Here is a 22,695-nt window from a genome sequence, read left to right as displayed (position 1 = left end):
AACAGGTCTGAGAGCATGTGAGTGCTAAATGGTAAGGCAAGGAGGTGCTGTGGTGCCATGGGAGTGCATATGAGCTGGGGTGAGATTGTGGTGGTGGCATGTGAGTGTGTGTGGGCAGGGAATGGCTGCAGTGCTGCAGTGTAAACATCCTACAGCCCACAAGATCCCTGGGATAGAATACTCTTGACAGGAACTCCTCAGGAGAAAAAGTGGCTAGATTGCATCGTAACCTTCTCTGCCAGCTTCCCCATTGACTTTGCTTATGGAAGCCAGCAGGGAACGTCACAAATGGCCAGCACAAAGCAATCATCGTAAATGTGAGCTGGTTGCCAAGCACCTAGATCAGGGGTGAAATGATCCCGGTTCAGATCAGATCAGCCAATCCGGTAGCGATGGCGGTGGGTGGTTTGGAGAACCGGTAGCAAAAATCCCTTCTCCCCCACCGCCCATGCCCACCCAATGCTCAATCGCTTGCTTCCCCACTTGCCGCTTCTTTTAAAAAATGCTTTTAAAAGGTAAAAAAAAGGCTCTGACGATCATAGCTGAGCTGCCTGATTGTCAGAGCCTTTTTTTTACTTTTAAAAGCATTTTTTGCTTTTAAAAGGCCATCTGCTCCTTAAGTTGGAGTTATAAATCCAAGGAGAACCCCAAATTCCAAACTAACTACTGAGGAGAGTGAACAATTTCCTGGACAGCATCATGAACTTAGAAGTTAAGATATAGAATAGAATAGAATAGAATAGAATTTTTTATTGGCCAAGTGTGATTGGACACACAAGGAATTTGTCTTGGTGCATATGCTCTCAGTGTACATAAAAGAAAAGATACGTTCATCAAGGTACAACATTTGCAACACAATTGATGGTCAATATATCAATATAAATCATAAGGATTGCCAGCAACAAGTTATAGTCATACAGTCATAAATGGAAAGAGATTGGTGATGGGAACTATGAAACGATTAATAGTAGTGCAGATTCAGTAAATAGTTTGACAGTGTTGAGGGAATTATTTGTTTAGCAGAGTGATGGCCTTCGGGAAAAAACTGTTCTTGTGTCTAGTTGTTCTGGTGTGCAGTGCTCTATAGCGTCGTTTTGAGGGTAGGAGTTGAAACAGTTTATGTCCTGGATGTGAGGGATCTGTAAATATTTTCACAGCCCTCTTCTTGATTCGTGCAGTGTACAGGTCCTCAATGGAATGCAGGTTGGTAGCAATTATTTTTTCTGCAGTTCTAATTATCCTCTGAAGTCTGTGTCTTTCTTGTTGGGTTGCCGAACCGAACCAGAAAGTTATAGAGGTGCAAATGACAGACTCAATAATTCCTCTGTAGAACTGAATCAGCAGCTCCTTGGGCAGTTTGAGCTTACTGAGTAGCGCAGAAAGAACATTCTTTGTTGTCCTTTTTTGATGATGTTTTTGATTAGCTGTCCATTTTAGATCTTGCGATATGATAGAACCTAGAAATTTAAAGGTTTCTACTGTTGATATTGTGTTGTCTAGTATTGTGAGAGGTGGAAGTATGGAAGGGTTTCTCCTAAAGTCTACCACCATTTCTACGGTTTTGAGTGTGTTCAGTTCCAGATTGTTTTGGTTGCACCACAAGGCTAGTTGTTCAACCTCTCGTCTATATGCGGATTCGTCATTGTCTCGAATGAGACCAATCACTGTTGTGTCATCTGCGAACTTCAGTAGCTTAACAGATGGATCGTTGGAGATGCAACTGGATATACAACTGGATATCATCAACATGGGCATGTTAATTAACATTAGCACACAGGTGAAACCTGACTATCATCCAATGGTTTCACCATTCTCCAAGATTTGAATCTTTCCCCATGACTGGAACCCTTTCTTCAGAAAAGACAACCAGTATAATAGAGGGTTCCCTGATTCTAGATCTTGGAGAAGGCTTGAAAGGATATCAAGGATACCAATGGCACTGAAAGCCACTGAAATATTAAGCAAGCCCTGGAAGGTTGTACTTTTCCTATAGGTGCAGTCAATGCTGTTTCTCTGCTGAACATGAGCCTCAAACTGTACTGAAACATACTGGTAACTTTCATTTCCTCCCAGGCCGTTTTAATTCTAGTCCATCCAATTTCTTCACAGAAAGAACCACTGGACACAAGTCAATAATTGTCCAGGGCAACTGGATCAAATGATGGCACATTACTGCCACTTTCAAGGAAGAGGTTATTACATATTATGTTTATATATTATGCCCTCTCTTAAGAACACATTTACTACTGCACCAACCAACCCAGATCTCCATGAGCTGACTGCTGATAGCAAGGGGAGGTGGTGATGCTGAGGTCAGATGACAAGTAAATATAATGTTCAAAACTGAATATATTTAATGGATATATTTTTCTAGAAACACAAATGCACTGAGTAGAGGTTATGATAGCATTTGTAGCTATGTGAAAACACTATTTATGGGAAATTCTAGAATATAAATGTAAAAAGACACCTATCACTTTTTTCATATTTGAAAGTGGTAATCTTTTCCTACGCACAGCTCTGGAAAAATGAAAAGATACTAACAGAAGAAGAAACAATCAAGAAAATTCTGGACTGTGCGGAGATGGATAAATTAACGAAAGAAATAAAGTCACATAAAGTGGCTATCCTCAGACAGACACCGCCCTAATTCACAGAAATATATGAAGTGGAGAAAGTTCAGCACAATCAAACTTGCAAGATTCTGTTATAATAGCCTTTCCCAGTAAAAATAGTATTAGCGTTCCTGTGGAGTTGATTCCTGGTCTGGACTACATAGCTGACAAGTTTGTATCTAGATATAAAACCGAATTTAAATGTTTCACTTAACGAAAAATGCTGTCAGATAAATAGTCAAAGTGCTCAATTAAAAACTAATATTTTTAAAGAGATATCTTAATATGATTTTGTTATACTTTTATTTCATTTTCATTTCTTCAGTTTTTACTCATTTCAAAATTTCTATCATTGTATGATAAGTGTTGCAGCCCTCAGACTAATGAAGCAGTCCTCAAGTGTCCCTCTTGATAATTTGAGACCTGTATTATAACATTGTGGAAACATGGCTTATAGAAAAAAATGCTTTAAAAAATAGGTTGCACATGAATATTAGCAATTATTTTCTTTCTTTTTTCTTTTATGGCACATACTGAACGTTTTTGTTTCAATCAATGAAATCCAATTTTACATATTTTTTATATTGTAATATAGCAAATACTGATCACTACATCAATTTACTAAGCACTCAAACTGTATAAAAGTGGTAGTGGGTTTGAAATAAGGGAAGGTTGTCATACACAAAGTAAGTACATAGGTACAGGTAGTCTTCAATTTACGACCACAATTAAAACAGAATTTACATTGCTAAGCAAGGCAGTTGAGTCATGGCTGATTTTATGACCCTTTTTTGCTATGGTTGTTCAGTTAAATCACTTTGTTTATTTATTTATTTATTATTTAAATTTATATACCGCCCTATCTCCCGAAGGACTCAGGGCGGTTTACAGGCATTTAAAAATAGATAAATACAGTCTAAAAACAATTAAAAAACTTATTCTAAAAGCCTAAATTAAAAATATGAAAATAAAACCCAATTTAAAACCCAGAATTAAAATCTAGCTCAGTCCTGCGCAATTAAATAAGTATGTTTTAAGCTCATGCGGAAGGTCCAAGGTCCGAAGCTGACGAAGTCCTGGGGTAGTTCGTTCCAGAGGGTGGGAGCCCCCACAGAGAAGGCCCTTCCCCTGGGCGCCGCCAGACGACATTGCCTCGCTGACGGCACCCTGAGGAGTCCCTCTCTATGAGAGCGCACGGGTCGGTGAGAGGTATTCGGTAGCAGTAGGCGGTCCCGTAGATAACCCGGCCCTATGCCATGGAGCGCTTTAAAGGTGGTCACCAAAACCTTGAAGCGCACCCGGAAGGCCACCATTAAACCATCTTTCTAAGCAGCCTCCATGTTTCCAGTGTCTTTGTCCCCACTTGGAACTGAACCCAGATGGATATTTCTTCCAACAATACATTATTTATTTATTTGTCAAGTATGTGTTGAAAGAACTATCCATCTGGGTTCAGTTCCAAGTGGGGACAAAGACACTGGAAACATGGAGGCTGCTTGGAAAGATGGTTTAATGGTGGCCAGGATCACACGGCTTGAGATCCTGAACAGAAAAGGGATGAGATCCTGTGCGCTTCCTGGCTTTATGCTTTTTCTGAGCTTTGAACTTTCTGGGGCACAGGAAGAGTATCCTGATTGGTTGTCAGACTCCCAGGGGGTGGGGGTCTTAGCTAGCCTTGCTGGCTGATGTAATCTTCCCAGGTGTCATGTGGTGAGTTTCAGTTGCTAGATGGGTCCTATTATGTTGCAGATGATGGTCCCATTGACAAAGGTGGGGAGAATGAGTTTCTACCTCTGACCCATTGACAAAGGTGGGGAGAATGAGTTTCTGTCTCTGACCCTTTGACAAAGGTGGGGGGAGTCAGGAAGCTGCTTTGTCTTTAAAACATGTTTTTCCATTTCTCATCCAGGGAAATATATTCTGCCTTTTAAAATATTTTCTAAAATATTTCATTCTTCTAGGAGTGGGGTGGGCGCTAACTTCCTACATATGTATTAAGATAATATATATAAGCATGAATTGAATACATAAAATTAATACAATTAAAGGGAACATTAGGACAGGGACGGTAGGCACGCTGGTGCCTACCTCTCGATCAAAGATTTTTAAGAAGAAACTGGACAGCCACTTGTTTCAAATAGTTTGGGGTCTCCTGCTTGAGCAGAAGGGTGGATTAGAAGCCCTCCAAGATCCCTTCCAGCTCTATTCTGATTGATTGATTGATTGATTAACAGATGGAAGGGCCAGATCAACATGAATAGCTACAAGACGGACCCTTAGATCATATTTCTGTCCGTATATCCCGCAGAGTGAAAATAAAGAACTAGATTCACTGCAGGGTTTATAATATCGACCCATTCGTTTCTCCATAGCAATTAGAATATTAATTGGGAAAAGAAGCGCGTTCCACGAGGAAAATAAGTGATGTTAATTTTTATTAAAATTCCTTCGGGGAGGGGAAGCACAGGATCTCCCAAAACACCGCGGAGACGACGGCACAGGATTTCCACCTTCGCTTCCTCCGAGGCTACAATATCCGGGTTGCGGACAAAAGAAGAGCCAGCCCAGCAGCGCTCTCACGCAGGCTTTCGTTGGCGTTGCAAAACCGGAAGCGGAAGTGCAACCGGAAGCCCTGGTGGCTAGGTCCCTTTTGCCGGCCACTTCACCGGTGTTTTTTTTTTTTGGCGGGGGGAGAGCGGCCGGCCCCCCTCCCTTGCGAGGAGGATGCTCTTGGCCTCGCGCGGGTGGGGGCGGCACCTCGGGGTGGTCTGGCTACTCGCCTTCCTTGCGGCAGGTGAGGAGGGTTCAGTTGCCATGGCAATATTGAGTGGTGGAGGGGGCGCCAATAGCTGCCTTTTAGACGCACCTTGTCCCGACGACCTATTTGGTTGAACGCGTGTCGTGGCTTTTGGTTTTTTTTTCCCCGTGGGTGGGGAAAGAGGCAAAAGAGCCCCTTCTCTGCGTCTCCCCGAAGTAGGACGCGGGTGGGGTGAACCAGATAGCAAAAACGTATTTCCCTCACTCTGCATTTCCGTGGTTTTCAGGTTGCGTTGTTGTTCTCTCTCCTGAAATAAAGGCTATTTTCTTTTCATAAAGACAGCAAAGGCAAGGTGAAAGTGTCTAGTCAGACGTCTCTTGCTGTATTTAAATGCTGTTGAATCATGCATTTAGGAGAGATGGGCACAAAATGGAAAGCTTTAAGCATTAAGGATTAGTAAATTAATTATCTTAATCTCCAGTTCTGGCTGGATTCTCACTTTGAGCAAATTAAAGATGTGTGGTTATGCTGCGTGAAATTGTAAATGAGGTGTATTTCTATATGTACACACCTGTATGTATGTGTATTTTGCAGCAGAAATAGAAGAAACTTCTGACCTGCTATCAGAAGAACTAAGTGAAACTACCCTACCATTAAATTCGGAAAGCACTTCTGTCCATTCAAGCAGCGATGGACACAGAGAATCGGTACAGTATAGGACTGCAGAAATTGCTGATGCTATGATGAGTGGTAGCCTTCTTGCAGACCATCATGTTGTATTGTCTGTTATTCCAAGCGACACAAAGGAGACACATCTCTCTGAAGCAGACACGGGTACTTGTGATGCATCATCAGATGGTGAATGCCGTACGAATAACATAGCATCTGTATCTCAGCAAGTGTCTCATTCACAAGAGCCAATAGTACATCCAGCAGTAGTGCTGGAAGCAGTGCATCCTTCATCAGCAGAGGACTCAAATAACACAGATGGTATGAAAACCCCAAAAGTGAACTGTGAGGAAAGAAACATTACAGGAATGACAAATTTCACATTACAGATTTTGAATATTTCCCAAGTAAGTGATAAGTATTTTGATGTATTTCTCCTTAAGCTAAAATTGGCAATTTGGGCTGACAACATTGGTGCTGCTAAAGATGCAGCTAAAGTAGGGCTTAGATAGGACTACAGCTGTGTTCCTTAACCTTGGCAGTGTGGACTTCAACTTCCAGAATTCCCCATTGCTGGCCCAGGAATTCTAGAGGTGAAGTCCACACATCCTAAAGTGGCCAAGGTTGAGAAACACTGGACTAGAGTGAAAAAAAGTGTCTCTCTCTTTATGCTATTACAGTACTTGTTTAATTTGCATGCTGTTGAATCAGGTTTCCCCCCCCACAAATGTAATGGAACGGCAGTATTCCTATTAAGAGAAGGAGCTAATGAACTGGATTGTCAAATTTACTTCACAGAACATAACTGAAATGGTTATTCAATTAATCCGTTTGGGCTGAATAAAACATTGAACAAGAATCTAATCACAATAATCTAATAACCTGTTTTTTTTTAATCAAGTTGCCAAAAAATAAACCAGTCCACAAGGCGTTATGTGAATGTAGCCCTTGGATTTTTAGCCTACATGGATTAAGCATGTTAACTGAGCTAAGTCTTATCCTACTAATTGTGTGTGTGTGTGTGTGTGTGTATATATTTGTTTTCTTACTGTCAGCAATCTACAGAGCACAAATGCTGTGCAACTTGAAAGGTGTAACCATGTAAAATGATTCTGAGAATAAAGACGATGGATTCTATTTTGTTTTTTTCTGAACTTTTTGTTCTCAAATCTGAAGACTGGTATTTCAACTGATCGACTTAATCTTCTAGGAATGCATTGTTCCTAAAATTGTTAAGAAAAAAAATGTCTATAAAGGATAGTACTTATTTCACAGACTGCTTAATTGAGGTATCAAAACAAGTGAATGTTATCTGCAATATTGGAAACAATATAGTTCTGCATATTGATTGCTGTTCTTAAGGCATTTTGTTGCCTTCAGTGTGACATTACTGGATTTAGATAGTGTTTAATTTGATACATCACATTTATTTGGATTTAAGGAATGTAGGTTTCCTATTATGTGTTTACTCTTGAAAGCTATTGTCAAAATCAAACTATCACAGGATTTTATGGGTTTGATTGTGTCTTTGTTTTTGCAGGAAACTATTTAATAACGGATACTTAAAATATTTAAGTATTAATACTTAATACTAATATTAATACTTAAATATTTAAGTATAAATTAACTGGCCAGTATGCATATTTACTTTTGAAATTAGGAAATTAAAGCTCTCAAATTCATTCTACAGGTCATCATGAGAAAATCTATGTGGTCACTAAAAGTTGACAATGACTTAATGGAATGTAATCATAATTCATACTATGGTTATTGTTTAAGTTTGAAACACGTTTTATAATAGAATGGCTAGTTAGAACTTTAATGTAGAGCAGGCCTGTCAAACTGGTGGCCCACGGGCCGGATACATCATGTGTAGGCTACACTGATCCTGGCTCCGCAAAGGCAAAAAACGTTGAGGCACTTCATTGCTTTTTTGAATAGCACTTGCTTTTTAAAATTAATTTTTTAATATCTATTTTAGGATTTAATGGAATTTTTAAATCCAAATGGCAGTGACTGCACGTTGGTCTTATTTTATACCCCTTGGTGTCGTTTTTCTGCCAATTTGGCTCCTCATTTTAATTGTCTGCCACGAGTGTTCCCAACACTTCATTTCTTAGCCTTGGATGCCTCCCAACATAGCAGGTAAATTTTATTCTTTTCTGAATGATAATTGTTAAGTTTAATTTTTACATTCGAAATGTTAGTTTACAATAATAATAAGATAATGTAATAAAGTAATAAGGACACATAAGGGCAGAAAATGCTTTCTGACCATCCATTGCTTCCTATTCCAGGACTTTCAATTTTTTTTGTTTTTGTTTTACATGGTGATTCTAGTTTGATGAAGTATAACAGCTAGTTTTTATAAATTTAAGTGAGAAATTTGTTTAGCAAAATTGATTCTTCTACTTTATTCTTTGCAGTTTATCAACTCGGTTTGGAACTGTGGCTGTTCCTAACATCCTCCTTTTTCAAGGTGCTAAGCCAATGGCGAGATTTAATCATACAGATAGAACTCTGGAAACATTGAAAGCATTTATTTTTAATCAGACCGGTAAGATGAACTATGAATTGGGAGCGTGATATAGCCCTGTCTAACTCTAGTAAATACTTATTATTTCCAGGAACATTATTGTTTTGTCTCCAGTTAGGAAGGTACTGGAAAGCAGTGCTATAGTTGATTAAAACCTAAGATTTTGGATGAATACAAAATAAAGGTGCAGTCCTGGTTAGACAAATAATATTCTACTTCTGGTGCTTGTGGTTCTGCTGAGGTTCTTGACATCCTGTCATTTGCTTCTCAGTAGCCTTCTTTGGGTAATATAATCATACCTTGGCATCAAAGGTCAATGTTAATATTGGTTATCTACCTATATTTCAGTTCCTCTGTGACAGCAGGAGTTATTGTTTATGGTTCTTTGCATTATTTTGGGATTGCATCTTTGAGAACTGAGAATGAATGCAAAAAAGGTATTTTTTGTTGTAGATATTTCTCTTCATGTTAACAAGAAAAGAAACCAGGTTTTCTCAGCTTTCCTTTATTCACAATAGAAAGTAAATCAAGTTCTATCTCTACAAGCTAAGATAGAAATAAACTTACCAAAAGAAGCAGTATTTTTGATCAGGAATTGGTTGAAAGATGGGCAGCTGTATGAATACGAGAGGAAAAATCACGGCACTATTCCCTTAACTGAGATGTTTTTAGACTAGGATATTTGCCTATTTATTTTCTGTCATCTTCCCCGGTAATATGAAGAGAATAAAACAGGCTGCAAGAGTTCTTAACAAATAAAATGCAAATATAGCAGCCCACAAAGAATCAAATACGTAACATTAATAATTCACTGGAAATATATTTTTACTTCAGTGAATAAATTTAAAAGTATAGTGAAAGTCTTAGAGGATGATAGCTAGTATGCTATTTTCAAACTAGAAAATTGAGGTTTATACATGCAAATAGCCAAGTATGATTTACGATTCTTCATCTTGCATGAAAGTAATAACTGGATATTTCATTTCAGGTATACAACCTAAATCTGATGTGATGGTGAGCATGGAAGATCATGTTGGTCCCCTGCCTAGCACACAGAGTAAAGGAATAGATTGGCTCCTCTTGTTTTCTTTATTGTTTCTTATCAGTTTTATCATGTATGCTACTATTCGGACAGAAAGCATCCGTTGGTTAATACCTGGACACGATCAGGAGCATCAGGAGTGATATGTGATTTGAGTACTGTCTGCTTTCAGAATAAGTTGATAAACTTGTGAATTCCTTAGTGTTTTGTGAGTCCTGTTATGTTTATTGCATATTAAAAAAGACGTACAAACAATGAACACTGTAGTTGGATAATTAAATGGTGATGGGACTGCTTTGCCCTGTAGAATCTATACTCTGCAGAATCCATTTCTTACACACCTTGAAAATAATTGCAGGTGTGTAAGATTGTAGAATGAAAATAATAGATTTAAGCATTAATTAGAAACAATTTCTCCTTAGCTTTAATGAGGTACACTTTTTGAAAATTGAATGCAATTTGATAAATCTATAAATTACTGACACCTTCACATTTGTGCTTTGATCACAGTATTTGATTAAAGTGGTTAGAATTAAGAAAACATTTAATCTTAATTAATCCTAATCTTCATGACATTTATACTGGAAACTGAGACATAGTTTAGTATTTTAAAAGGACATAAAACAATGTTGCAGTAGGTTGGAAAGGCGAAATATAATTTCATGCACAAAACTGTGATATTTAAATAAGTATGGATGTAAATGTATGTATAATTTCATGGATACTGCCTTTTTAATAGTATTTTTTTTTGTTTTGATGTTTGTGTTTAAGAATTTGAATCAACAAATTAAAAGAATATCACATGGATAATTATGGCACTGTGACTACATTAAATATAGCTGGATCTTTAGAGCTGTTATAATAAATCCATTCATGGTAGAATATTTCAACTTTTAAAAGCTTCATTGGAAAACCAGCATAGAAATGCACACAAGGCATAGAAAACAGAATCAAAAGTCAATCAAGATCTGGAAGAGATGATAGGCATATCTTATTGTCCTCTTACATTTGACAACTGAAGTGCTGTTTACTCATAGCTGAATATTTTTGTACAAAGACTACAGATCATGAGCTGACAAAACATAGCTCATAAAAGTGGTTACTGTCTCCTTGCGCTCAGAATACACAGAATACTGTGTTTCTTAACTCAGCAGCATTTAGTACAAACAGCAGAGTACTAGATAAATTATATTTTCCTTGCTTCAGACAATACTACTTCCCATCCTTTTCTATGAACTTTCCTTGCAAGTTCAGTAAAACACCACCTGCCACCGCCTGGAGTGACAAATGGCTGGGGAAGGTGGCAACTCTGATCCCTCACCCGAATTAGTGTAAGAACCCAAAGAGATGCAGGCGCTTTTCAATCTCTACCAACTCGGAGCCCAGAGCCCGGAGCCCTTGATCTGATGAACCCAAGCCAATCATTTCGGGCATCTGGGAAAGGCTCAAGCCAAGCGCTTGCCCTCGGGGAGAACCAGGGATCGCCACATTCTCGGAACATTGGCGCGGGATCGCGACGAGCGGCTCCCTCTGGCGGCCGTCAAACACTTTGGGGCGGCCGCGGCGCAGGCGCTGGCTGGAGGGGGCGGAGATGCCCGCCTGAGCCATGCTGAGCCCCCGCGGGACAGGGTTGGGGAGGCTGCTGCAGCTGCTGCGAGGGGGCCTGGTGGCTGTGGGAGGCCGGGGCTGCGGTGGTGACCGGAGCAACTTCTCAGCTATGGTGAGCGGCTGAGCAGCAAAGGAGAAAAATCTTCCTCGGAACGATTTGACAGATGGGGGGGCGGGCTGCGGGAGTGGGGGGATCGGGAACGTCCGCATAAAAAATGTGGCCCGGTGATCTTTACTCATATTGGTTTGCTTTTTTTGAAGCTCTTAATTGCGGTTTTAAGCTTTTGTAAGGACGGTTTAGGAAAGGCTGATCTGGAAATCCATATTTGGACCTCTGTTGTTGTTTTTTTTGCAAGGGAGATAGGCTCAAAGGAAACGTTAAATGTTCCTCGCACGTGTAATTCGAAGATGAAGTTTGCAATTGGTGCTTTCCCTTTTTCGTCCTGACTTAACGATCTTCTTTACAGGAAGCCCTTTTGCATTAAACCTGGCTCTGGCTGGGACTGCTTCAGATTCGGGGCAGAAGGATCCTATATCTAAATACAGGAAGTAGGTAGCTCAGTTGCCCTTAAGAATTATCCTACCAGCTTAATTCTTAGCTCGGCTTTTAGGTTCTGCTCCTATGCCTCCGGATGAAACGATGCAGAGTCGTCGGGGAGCCAGCAGTGTACAAATTTAATACATAATACTAATAATTTAGTATAGTTTGTTCACTATAAAAAAGGCAGGACAAAAATACCATCTTCAAAACGTCTTTTTGTGCTGTTGCATGGCTCCCACTATTTCTCTGCTTGGAAAATAGTTATTCGATCTTGCAACAGCTTTCATAGGGATAATCATTGTTGCAGCAAAAGATATTGGAGCATCTTAAATGAACACATTTATTATGAATATTTTTGTGGAAAATAGTCCTGAGAAAATTACGATTAAAAAAACTCCTTTTAAATGCCAGTTTGATTCTTTTTTCCTTATGGATTTTGTACATTGGTTAATGAAGGCTCGTACTAAACAGCGGGCTAGTGCTACAGTTACTATTACCTGGATCTGTGGCTTCTCATCTGTGATGGTCAGTTTTCCTACAATCAAGTGACTACCAATTGCTTTGCTTATGGCAAGTTATGCATAGTAACAGCAGATTAGGCAAGTTTAAATTTGTTCCTCTTTGGGAAACTAATGAGAACTTTTTTACATAGTGATCTAGTGAAATCCCACTCAGAACTAATTCTCAAGTAAGCATCTGTGGCAATGCACACAATTTGCAATCTAATATGTGCTAAAAAAATGGAATATTTTTCCAAATAAAATTATTTAAAAGTAACCTTTATATGTCTACATTCTTATGAATCACATCTTTAAGAGTCTTGTCTGTTAGATTGGGGTTCCCAACCCCTGGTCTGTGGATTGGCACTGGGCCATGGCATGCCAGAAACCGGACCACCCAAATAAGCAGAACCCCATCTGTAGGATGCAGGCAGCACACGGAAACAATGCCCCCTTTGGTCTCTTCCCCGAAACTGGTCCCTGGTGCCCAAAAGGTTGGGGATTTCTGTGTTAGATGGATGCAGCCTTCTCCCATGTGGCCATATAATTTGCTTATTTTCTAAATTATTATATGGTTAATGTAATCAAGGTGAATTTTTTTGTTCATTCAGTATATTGTTCCTTGTCTGTTTTACACCCCCTCACACCTTACGTAATTGTCTCATCCTGAGAGGAATGTGGATCAAGTAATGTGATGAACTTTAACTGGAATGCTCACAGTTCATTTTCCAAACAGCTGAATAGAAATGGTGAAGTTGTGATATGACACTTTGTGTATTAGTGGCCCAATAGTTACTTTAAGTAACCTTGAATTCAGAAACAGATTGCAAGCCTATGTGTACTCAGCTGGCAAACAAGCAGTGCATTCGTGTTGAAATTTAAGAATGAAGTTCAGGCATGTGTTGAACAGCAGACATTGAAGTAATGACAATATAGGAAGCTATTAATAATAGTACATAATAGCTAACATACAAAACCAAGAATCTCTTAATACATTTTCTTGGATATATTCTCAGAATGTGAGTCTAAGGCTTGCAATGGTGGTTCTGAACTCTAATAAGACTCATGGGTTATTTGATCTGTTAATTTGGGTTACATATTTCAAACTGTCAAAAACTTGATTTTGCTCTACATCATATACCAGATTATTCTTAAAAAGGAAATGCTGCTTTCTTAGTTCACATTTTGCAGAATATATTTTATTAAGGTAAGAGTAAGGGTTCCCCTTGCACATACATGCTAGTCATTCCTGACTCTAGGGGGCAGTGCTCATCTTCGTTTCAAAGCCGAAGAGCCAGCGCTGTCCGAAGATGTCTCCGTGGTCATGTGGCCGGCATGACTAAATGCCAAAGGCATATGGAGCGCTGTTACCTTCCCACCAAGTGGTCCCTATTTTTCTACTTGCATTTTTTACGTGCTTTTGAACTGCTAGGTTGTCAGAAGCTGGGACAACAGAGCTCACCCTGTTACACGGCACTAAGGATTCGAACCACTGAACTGCCGACCTTTTGATCAACAAGCTCAGCCAACATCTTAGCCACTGAGCCACCGTGTCCCCTTGATATATTTTATATATCTATACAATATTTAATATTTTTTATTAATGACTTCTAAAAATATAGGAGAAAACTTTCAAATAAGCATAGACCCAAAATAGTTTGACATGGTTTTCCAGGAAAGAACTGCTAAAGAGGAAATGGGAATTGTACAACATAAAAAAGGAATGGTGAGTGGACATTGAAATGTCAACAATTAACAAAAAGCCATATATGACCCATGATCTGTGATTGCATCCTACCATATAACTGGTTAAAGATGGTAAGTAAATAAAAGTAGACATTTGAAGTCATCCAAGAAAAATAAAACAGTTCCAAGGACCAATCAATTTTATCTCCATTATCGGTTACTCATGTAGAATTAGTAGTTAATATTAAATGGCATGCAGACAATATGTCTGGAAAAATTAAAAAGAGATAATGGCCATATCTTCCTTTCCAAATTATCTCTACATTCTTAACAATTTATTATCATTATTTTGTCTGGTTTTTACCCTTTATTGAAAGTGATAATGTGTGATATTATTTATATGCAAGAAAAACACATGGACTATAGAGAGTCCTCCACAGTGCTGCAGAATGCTGATAGAATAGAATAACAGAGTTGGAAGGGCCCTTGGAGGTCTTCTAGTCCAACCCCCTGCTCAGGCAGGAAATCCTATACTATTTCAGACAAATGGTTGTCCAATCTCGCCTTTAAAACTTCCAGTGTTACATTCACAACTTCTGTAGGCAAGTTGTTTATGTTAGGGATGCATCTGGGAATCGAATCCTAATTGCCACAATTCAGTTTGGCTGCTTCCAGATTGTGCCACCCAACTCATCAAGGAGCAGCCTGTCCACTTTCCCTAACCTGAGTTCCAGAGTTCTTCGAAAAGAGAGGAGGTGGGTGTGGGGTCCTGTGGGATGGGAAGCAGGCACAAGGCCTGCAGAGTCTCAGGCAGGAAACAGAGCATGAGATGCATCAAGGTGGGGAGGCTTTGGGAGGCCTGGAGCAAGGGCTAGGCTAGGCTTCCCAGGCTGCCTCTAAGGCACCCCATGCTCTGCTTAACAAACTGCATGCTTGTTTAACAACTGAGAATAGAGATGGGGGAGTTAATAAGTGAGGTGATCACTTGATGCTTCACTTAACACTTGTCACACTATGTAACTATAATGGGCAAGCTCTATTACAGTTGTGAGTTGAGGACTAAGCTATATGTTAAAATCAATCAAACTATAAAAAGACCCCTATGTCCCAATAGAGGTACTTTGCTCCTTAATAAATAAATAGGCATTATTTTCTTAAAATGCTAGTATTTCAGCAATATCTAATATTAATAGTATTTATGTTATGTACTAATTAATATAGAAATGATTCATTAGTCATTTTTGGACTTTAAGCTTGTTGATTATTACTGTATTGTTCAACTTTTAATATGCAATTAATTTGTTTACTAGTAAAATATTATAGTACTGTTTTCATCATGTATTTTATTCTATAATATATTAATCATGTAAAAACAATTGAATATTTTAGCTTTGCAAACATAATATGAAGCTTTTCTATTGATCAGTAAATAATAATTACAAATATAAATGTGGATATTGACATTACATAATCAGTAAAATATTATTGATTATTAATTATATAAATGTCTTTTCAGTAAGGTTAAATAAAGAATTTACTTGATCTATAATTATGTTAATTGCTGCTTTCTTTTTTGTTATACTGTTTACCACATGATTATTCCTAATTTTTGCCTATATAATTTAACATCTCTATTATTTCTTGTTTAGAAAGTTTAAGTTGTACCTCACTTTGAATAAGTACTAAATTTGAAATATAGTGTCACCTAGTGGACAAAATGCGGTTTGTGTATAACAAATGTAATTATTCAAATTCATAGGACTGGAGTTTCAAAAACTGTCCACTTCACATGTATAACTGAAGGTTCAATTGAATTTCAGAGATTTGTGATGTTTAATTGATTTATTTGAAATGTTTAATTTGTTTGAATGCCAGATTGTCCTGAAGTAGTGCTGTTAGCTTATTCCTTTGAGAAAATTGACTGATGGGAAGTTTAGTGTTTATAAACTATAGAAATAGAAGGTAATGAATTATGTAAAATGAAATGTTAAAAGCAAATCAGAATACATATTAAATTAAACTACTCCAGGCATTTTTCTTAAATCATTTTTAAATTCATGGCTAAATATGAATTCTAGTTTGTTTTATCATTTTATTTTTAACTACATTAAACAACCTAATCTCTCCCCCACCCCCAAATATTTAGTTTGACTTCAAAAGCCAGTTCAGAATAAAAGTTTATTCTGTAAATTAGGAACTTAGATTTGTTTTTTCTTGGTTTCTAACCTTACAGTTTTATTTACTTCCACACTCCAGCAGGCCCTCTCTCTCTTTGTCTGTTGAATTTCAGACTGTGAATTCTGCTACTCCATAATTCTATCCCATGTGCAAAGCATCCCTGAAGATATGCATGTCTTCATAATCATTGTTTTTATCCTGCATGACTGGCAAGGATACTTAATATTCTTTTTGCCAATAAATTGTTCTTTGCAACTGTTTTTTTGCCAAGGACTTACAAAGAATGCTTTCAGGCATCACTCCGTTCCAGCTATCCAGTAGCTGAGAAAAAAATGGCAGTTCAACCTGCCTATATTTTTCTTTCAAATTTTATGTGTTGGCAACATTCATAGTTTTCACATTTAGACCACAACATCTGCTTTTTTAACTTCTGGAAAACAAAAAATCTACGATTATATAGAAATATGCAGGGGCATTATATTGGAATGCTGCCTAATAAACACAAACTTTGTTCATCATTCTAACGTCAATAAATATGTCTTGTGGATCATCCAGATTTAAGGATTTGGATAAGTGTACAGGATTGTGATCATTGTTATTCTTGTTAATGAAGAATATAACTAGGGTGTGTCAAATTTTTTAACTTTCAATTTCCAAACATTAGGGCTGCTCAAAAGTTGTGACATGCCTTGGGGATTGTAAAGATATTTTGGTTACTTTAATGTAATTTAGATGTGCTTGGTAAGTAACTACATGAATATCATACCTTTTTAACATTTTGTTTGTATCACCCTCTGCATTGATACAGTAAAAGTTTACTTATTAAAAGATGTGAAGGAAGTGTTAAGAGAGTGCTTGGACCCCTTTTGTGGAATTCTTAATACTGTTGAACAAAATCTTGGCAATTTATATTGTAAATGCCTTGTTCATTGCATCTGGTTACATTTATCAATATCGCCAAACTGGATTAAGAGAAAAATGAGAAATAAAGCAGGATGATGGGCAGTCTGTCCAATCGGAAAACAGATGCCTATAGCTAGCTATGTCGATTCACCTTCAATAGCTAGAGAAGGGATAGAGAAAACCTGATTTTAAAAACATGCCAAGGAAACATAGTACTTTAGATTTTATGTTGTATTACTATGCTTTACAATTGGAGAGTTACAGTCAGCAGGTGGTGTCAAGCTGCAGAGATTGGATATTCCAGAATGTGGTAAACTGCCAAGAGAGAAATATTTGTAAATCTGCTTCTAACATGCAGATGATGTAAAAACCATCCATCTGGATGAAACAGTCAGCCAGATTTTAAAAGTTTTTGCTTACCTAAAATATAATACGAAGGTGTGTGTTTATCAGAGCAGAGTATGCTACATTATGTGTAATCATTCCAAAAGTATCTTTCACTTTTGTCCCACTGGAACCATAGCAAAATAACCTGAACCAAGTAATCACCTCTCCAGACAATGTTCTCTTTTTAACTTTTTACTAACCTATTCTTCCTTTCTAGTAAACTAATCTCTTTGTTCTTTTTCCAGAATTATGTCTCTCAGCATTTCAAACTTTTTTAATACAGAGTCCTTAAGGGGCTTTGAGAGATCTCTTTCCTTAGGGGATTTTTTTTCCCTTAAAAAAAATTAGTTTTGCAAATTTCAGAGATCTGTCTCAATCTGCCTTTTACAATATTACATGGATACTGCTGTTGGTTTATGAAAGGGCAGGTGTTTTCCCTGCATTTGGCTTTATATTGGTAATTGCTTGTATTTCGGTATTACAGCGATATAAGAATAAAGGGACATAAAACAGCCTACCTACCACTAAATTTCATCCAGCGTTTCTCAATTAAATCAATGTCTCAGCATATTTTGCCAAATAATAGTACATAATAATTTTGCTTCTCAGATGTTCATTGAGCATCCTGAATAGCTGAGAATTCTGTCAATTGAGTTTTTTAAAAAACTCATGCTTAATTAAGGCAAAAAGATTAACAAACGTAGTATAAGTAGTATTTAGGGTCTCTGCAAAAGTAATTCCTCTTTGTTTTTCTTTGCTGGTCCAGAAAATGTACTTTTGAAAAGTAAGACTTTCAAATTAAAATTATTAAATGTAGTTAGATTAGCATTGCTCTGAATTCAACAGTGTTTAATATTATCCTTCCCAGAGTTGCTTTGGATAGTAAGATGGGCGGCATATAAATTTAATAAAGAAATTAGGAGAAGGAGCCCATTCCTTTAACTGTGGTTGAAAGATCTGAGAGATTAAAACTTATAAAAGTATAGTATATTTAGCATGGGACTGAGATGAAGTAGCTTTTGTTGATGAAAATGTAGGTAACAATATTTTTATATCCTTAATATGTCCTAATATTCTATGTTGATCCACTAAATGGATCATGAAGTTAATTTCCAGTGTTAAGCCTATATAAAAATAAAACTATATTTGAATGATTAAAAGTCACTTATCGGTAGTAAAACTGAAGATATTTTTATTTGTTATTGGGAGAGACTTAAGAGCATGCTTCTCTTCCGTTGGGCACAATATAAAAGTATTTCCAATTTTAGTGGATTATGTTTGCTAATTTTTATACAGCAGCATCTGCTCCCGCCTCCTCTAGAATAGTGCAAAGTTATCATGTAGCATGTTTACTCAAATGCAAGTATCAATGATGCTTGTTTTCTACCTAAGATGCTGCCTAAGATCTTTTAATTTAGATGCTACTTAATTTCATATTCTAAATATAATTCAGATACGATTTTTTAAGGGGGGGAGCAGAATCAACCTGTACAATTCTATTTGTGAAGACACAACCAGTATGTTTACAAATAATTAATGCAATGTGGTCTTTTTAAACTAATAAGCATCTGTATGTTTAGCGTAGATTTATGGTGCGTTTTTCCTCTTTCTTTGCCATCTTAGTCTTCACAATCTAGCTGGTTGAGCACCGAAGAAAGGAACCAAGCGTTATATGATCTTAAAGCTGCTGGCTGGTCTGAGCTCACTGAAAGAGATGCTATATTCAGAGAATTCATATTCAAAACCTTTAATCAGGTAAATACCGTTAATTAATATTCTTGATTTAAAGGAAATACATTTGTCTTGATTCTCCCTTGTACTTGAAAAACCCCATATGCTACCAGACCCTGTATTGAAAGTTTTACAACTTTATGATGATGATGATTTTTCTTTAAAAATGATTTCTCTTGAAAAGTGATACATTTTCAAAATGATGGTAGAACTTTGTACTGAATAAGACCCAACTTATATATATTTGATTGGAACTTTACAGTCTAATTGCTATAATTGTTCTTCAGAAATTAAACCGTACGTTGAAAATGTCAAAAATTTATGATCTTGTGCGGCTGCATTACTGTCCAGGTCCACATGAGGCTTGTGGGCTATGGGTTGGACACGCCTGATTTAGAAATAGTTAATTTGGTTTAAAATGCTAATGAGGAGTCTTTAAATTGACAGTTTAGTGGATTGCAGTAGATCTAATTTTCATTTAAAAACTGAATTATATTAATTAAGGTATTTAAAAACTGAATTGTAGAGACTTATATTCACACTTAAGTGTATAGATATTTTTTATTTGGGAAGCTAGGATAAAGACTTTATATTTTAATTTTGTGTATCTGCACAAAATTACCTATGCAAGGGTCCTTTTTGTAGACTTTAATTCAGCATTCAATACCATCATTCCAGATATTCTTCTAACTAAACTAAACCAGCTACAGGTACCAGAACAGACTTGTAAGTGGATCACAAGCTTCCTAACAAACAGGAAGCAGCAGGTGAAGCTAAGCAAGATCACATCAAATACCTGTACAATTAGCACAGGCCCCCCCCAAGGCTGTGTGCTCTCCCCACTTCTCTTCTCTCTGTATACCAATGACTGCATCTCCAACGATCCATCTGTTAAGCTACTGAAGTTCGCAGATGACACAACAGTGATTGGTCTCATTCGAGACAATGACGAATCTGCATATAGACGAGAGGTTGAACGACTAGCCTTGTGGTGCAACCAAAACAATCTGGAACTGAATACACTCAAAACCGTAGAAATGGTGGTGGACTTTAGGAGAAACCCTTCCATACTTCCACCTCTCACAATACTAGACAACACAGTATCAACAGTAGAAACCTTTAAATTTCTAGATTCTATCATATCGCAAGATCTAAAATGGACAGCCAACATCAAAAACATCATTAAAAAAGGGCAACAAAGAATGTTCTTTCTGCGCCAACTCAGTAAGCTCAAACTGCCCAAGGAGCTGCTGATTCAGTTCTACAGAGGAATTATTGAGTCTGTCATTTGCACCTCCATAACTGTCTGGTTCGGTTCTGCAACCCAACAAGAAAAACACAGACTTCAGAGGATAATTAGAACTGCAGAAAAAATAATTGCTACCAACCTGCCTTCCATTGAGGACCTGTATACTGCACGAATTAAGAAGAGGGTCGTGAAAAGTGTGATTTGTGTCCAATCACATTTGGCCAATAAAAAAAAAATCTATTCTAAATTCTATTCTATTCCACTTACCCTAATGTTCTCTAAAGATTTATTTAAATGCACATTTAGTTCAGACATGAATCTTGTCTGTTAATTCATGGTTGTTCTACTTGAACCATTGTAACTTTAGAAAAAACAGCATTGAGTAGGCCCTGTTATAGATTTATAGAATTTTCTGGTAATTTCTAAGAATATTAATTTTCATTTTTAGCTGTAATCCTTAAAACAGCCTATCTGCTAAATCAGATTTGTATTCTCCATTACGATGTATTATATATGAATGGAATTTGAAATCGAGACCACCTGGTTTATCCTATCATGTCAAGCATGGATGATATTAACAATGGCTTGCTAAATGGTGATTTGGTTTATATACAGATTATCCTCTATATTGTTTTATAAAACCACATTGCATTAGCTTGACATGTGGGCATATTTAGAAAAAATTTGCCTAAAGCTATCTAGTGAGCTTATGATATAGGCTACATAAGGGCCGGTGAATGGCGCAGGCTGGTAAGGCCTGTTATTAAGAACAGCCTGTTATTAAGAACACAAAGCCTGCAATTACTGCAGGTTCGAGCCCGGCCCAAGGTTGACTCAGCCTTCCATCCTTTATAAGGTAGGTAAAATGAGGACCCAGATTGTTGGGGGGGCAATAAGTTGACTTTGTAAAAAATATACAAATAGAATGAGACTATTGCCTTATACACTGTAAGCCGCCCTGAGTCTTCGGAGAAGGGCGGGATATAAATGTAAACAAAAAAATAAAATAAAAATAAAAATAAGCATTTGTTCCTAACCAGGATGATGCCAATATGATAAAACAAGTGGTGTAAACCCCATTTGTACTTGAATTGCAGCATCGCTTGCAAGTGCAGAAGTGATGAAGTATGCATTGCAACATCTTAACCCATTCTGTCACCTTCTCAACTTTCCCCCTACTATGGAGTCTTGAGGGAAGCCATGTATGGGGACTTCCTGATTCATTTACTCAGCATGTTAGCACAATGCAAAGAGGTCTGTATTTATTAATATCCCAATTGAAAATATATCACTAAAGAAGTGATATATTAGTTCTATTTTGTGGAATTCATTGTCATCAAGTATTAAATAGTTTTAAAAGAGCATGGAAAAATTCATGAAGAATTAGGCTATCAGTGGCTACTAGTTCTGATATCTGTTCGCTACTTCTGAAATCAGTGGAGCATGAATTAAGTGCCACCTGCCAGAAAAGTGGTAAAAAAAATGAGGGCTATCATTTTTTCATCAATTTTTGGTGAACTTTTGGAAAACATCCAATTGACTTTTGTAGTACAAAGATTGTTGGATCGGAAGAGTTAAGCCTAATCCCTGTTAGGAAAAGTGATTTGTAGAAAGTGGAAAATATAGTTTTGTTTTGTTTTGTTTCTTAGATGGAAAAATAGAAGCACATTGTTCTTATGGTTAGCATTTTAAAAAGCCTTTTCTTCAGAAAGGAAAAAAAAAAGACAGAGAAATAGTTGTTAAGGGGAAAAATAAAATAGATCACCTTCCTTAGTTGATGTGATGTAGCTCTGCATTGGCAATTACGTAATATGAATGTAAGTTGAGTGCACTATCCTTTAGAGATTTTTTAAATCCATATTTTATAAAACATTCGGCTTCTCAGTTTAATAGTAAAATTTAGCATTAATCATTAATCCCACTCTGAGATAAGAAATTAAATAGGGAGTTGGAATGCTAGTGTATTATATACAGGTAGTCCTTGACTTAAGGCTACAATAGAGCCCAAAATTTCCTTTGGTAAGCAAGTTAAGTGAATTTTGCCCCAGTTTACAACCTTTCTTGCCACCGTTGTTAAGTAAATTGCTGCAGTTGTTAAATTAGTAACACAGTTGATAAGTGAAACTGGCTTCCCAATTGACTTTGCTTGTCAGAAGTTTGCAAAAGGTGATCACATGATCCTGGGATGCTGCAACTGTCATAAACATGAGTCAGTTGACAAGTGTTTGGATTTTGATCATGGGATCACAGGAATGCTGTTTCAGTCGTAAGTTGAAAATGGTCATAAGTCCC

At 37.3% G+C, this 22,695-nt stretch overlaps 2 protein-coding genes across 3 annotated transcripts in view; both read left to right on the top strand.

The window, feature by feature from the left end:
* Positions 1-5,223: 5,223 nt before the first annotated feature.
* Positions 5,224-9,879, top strand: TXNDC15 (thioredoxin domain containing 15). 2 transcript variants are annotated; one of them, XM_058172797.1, is made up of 5 exons: positions 5,224-5,409; positions 5,971-6,449; positions 8,024-8,187; positions 8,469-8,599; positions 9,567-9,879. In XM_058172797.1, exons 1-5 carry the CDS (start codon positions 5,340-5,342, stop codon positions 9,761-9,763), a joined length of 1,041 nt encoding a protein of 346 aa, XP_058028780.1. In that variant the 5' UTR covers positions 5,224-5,339; the 3' UTR covers positions 9,764-9,879. The 2 variants fall into 2 exon arrangements, with proteins under 2 accessions (XP_058028780.1, XP_058028779.1); XM_058172796.1 differs by having other exon boundaries at positions 5,968-6,449.
* A 1,303-nt stretch (positions 9,880-11,182) lies between these two features.
* The window catches only part of PCBD2 (pterin-4 alpha-carbinolamine dehydratase 2), a 36,021-nt gene continuing 24,508 nt past the window's right edge, over positions 11,183-22,695 (top strand). Inside the window, exons 1-2 of the mRNA XM_058170871.1 lie at positions 11,183-11,340; positions 19,047-19,178. Coding sequence (XP_058026854.1) covers positions 11,227-11,340; positions 19,047-19,178 — 246 coding nt within the window. The 5' untranslated portion in view covers positions 11,183-11,226. The remainder of the gene's footprint in view (positions 11,341-19,046; positions 19,179-22,695) is intronic.

The sequence above is a fragment of the Ahaetulla prasina genome, chromosome 2 (assembly GCF_028640845.1).
Source record: "Ahaetulla prasina isolate Xishuangbanna chromosome 2, ASM2864084v1, whole genome shotgun sequence".
Taxonomy (NCBI): domain Eukaryota; kingdom Metazoa; phylum Chordata; class Lepidosauria; order Squamata; family Colubridae; genus Ahaetulla; species Ahaetulla prasina.
Note: the sequence above shows the minus strand (reverse complement) of the source record. Positions and strands in the feature narration are given on the sequence as shown.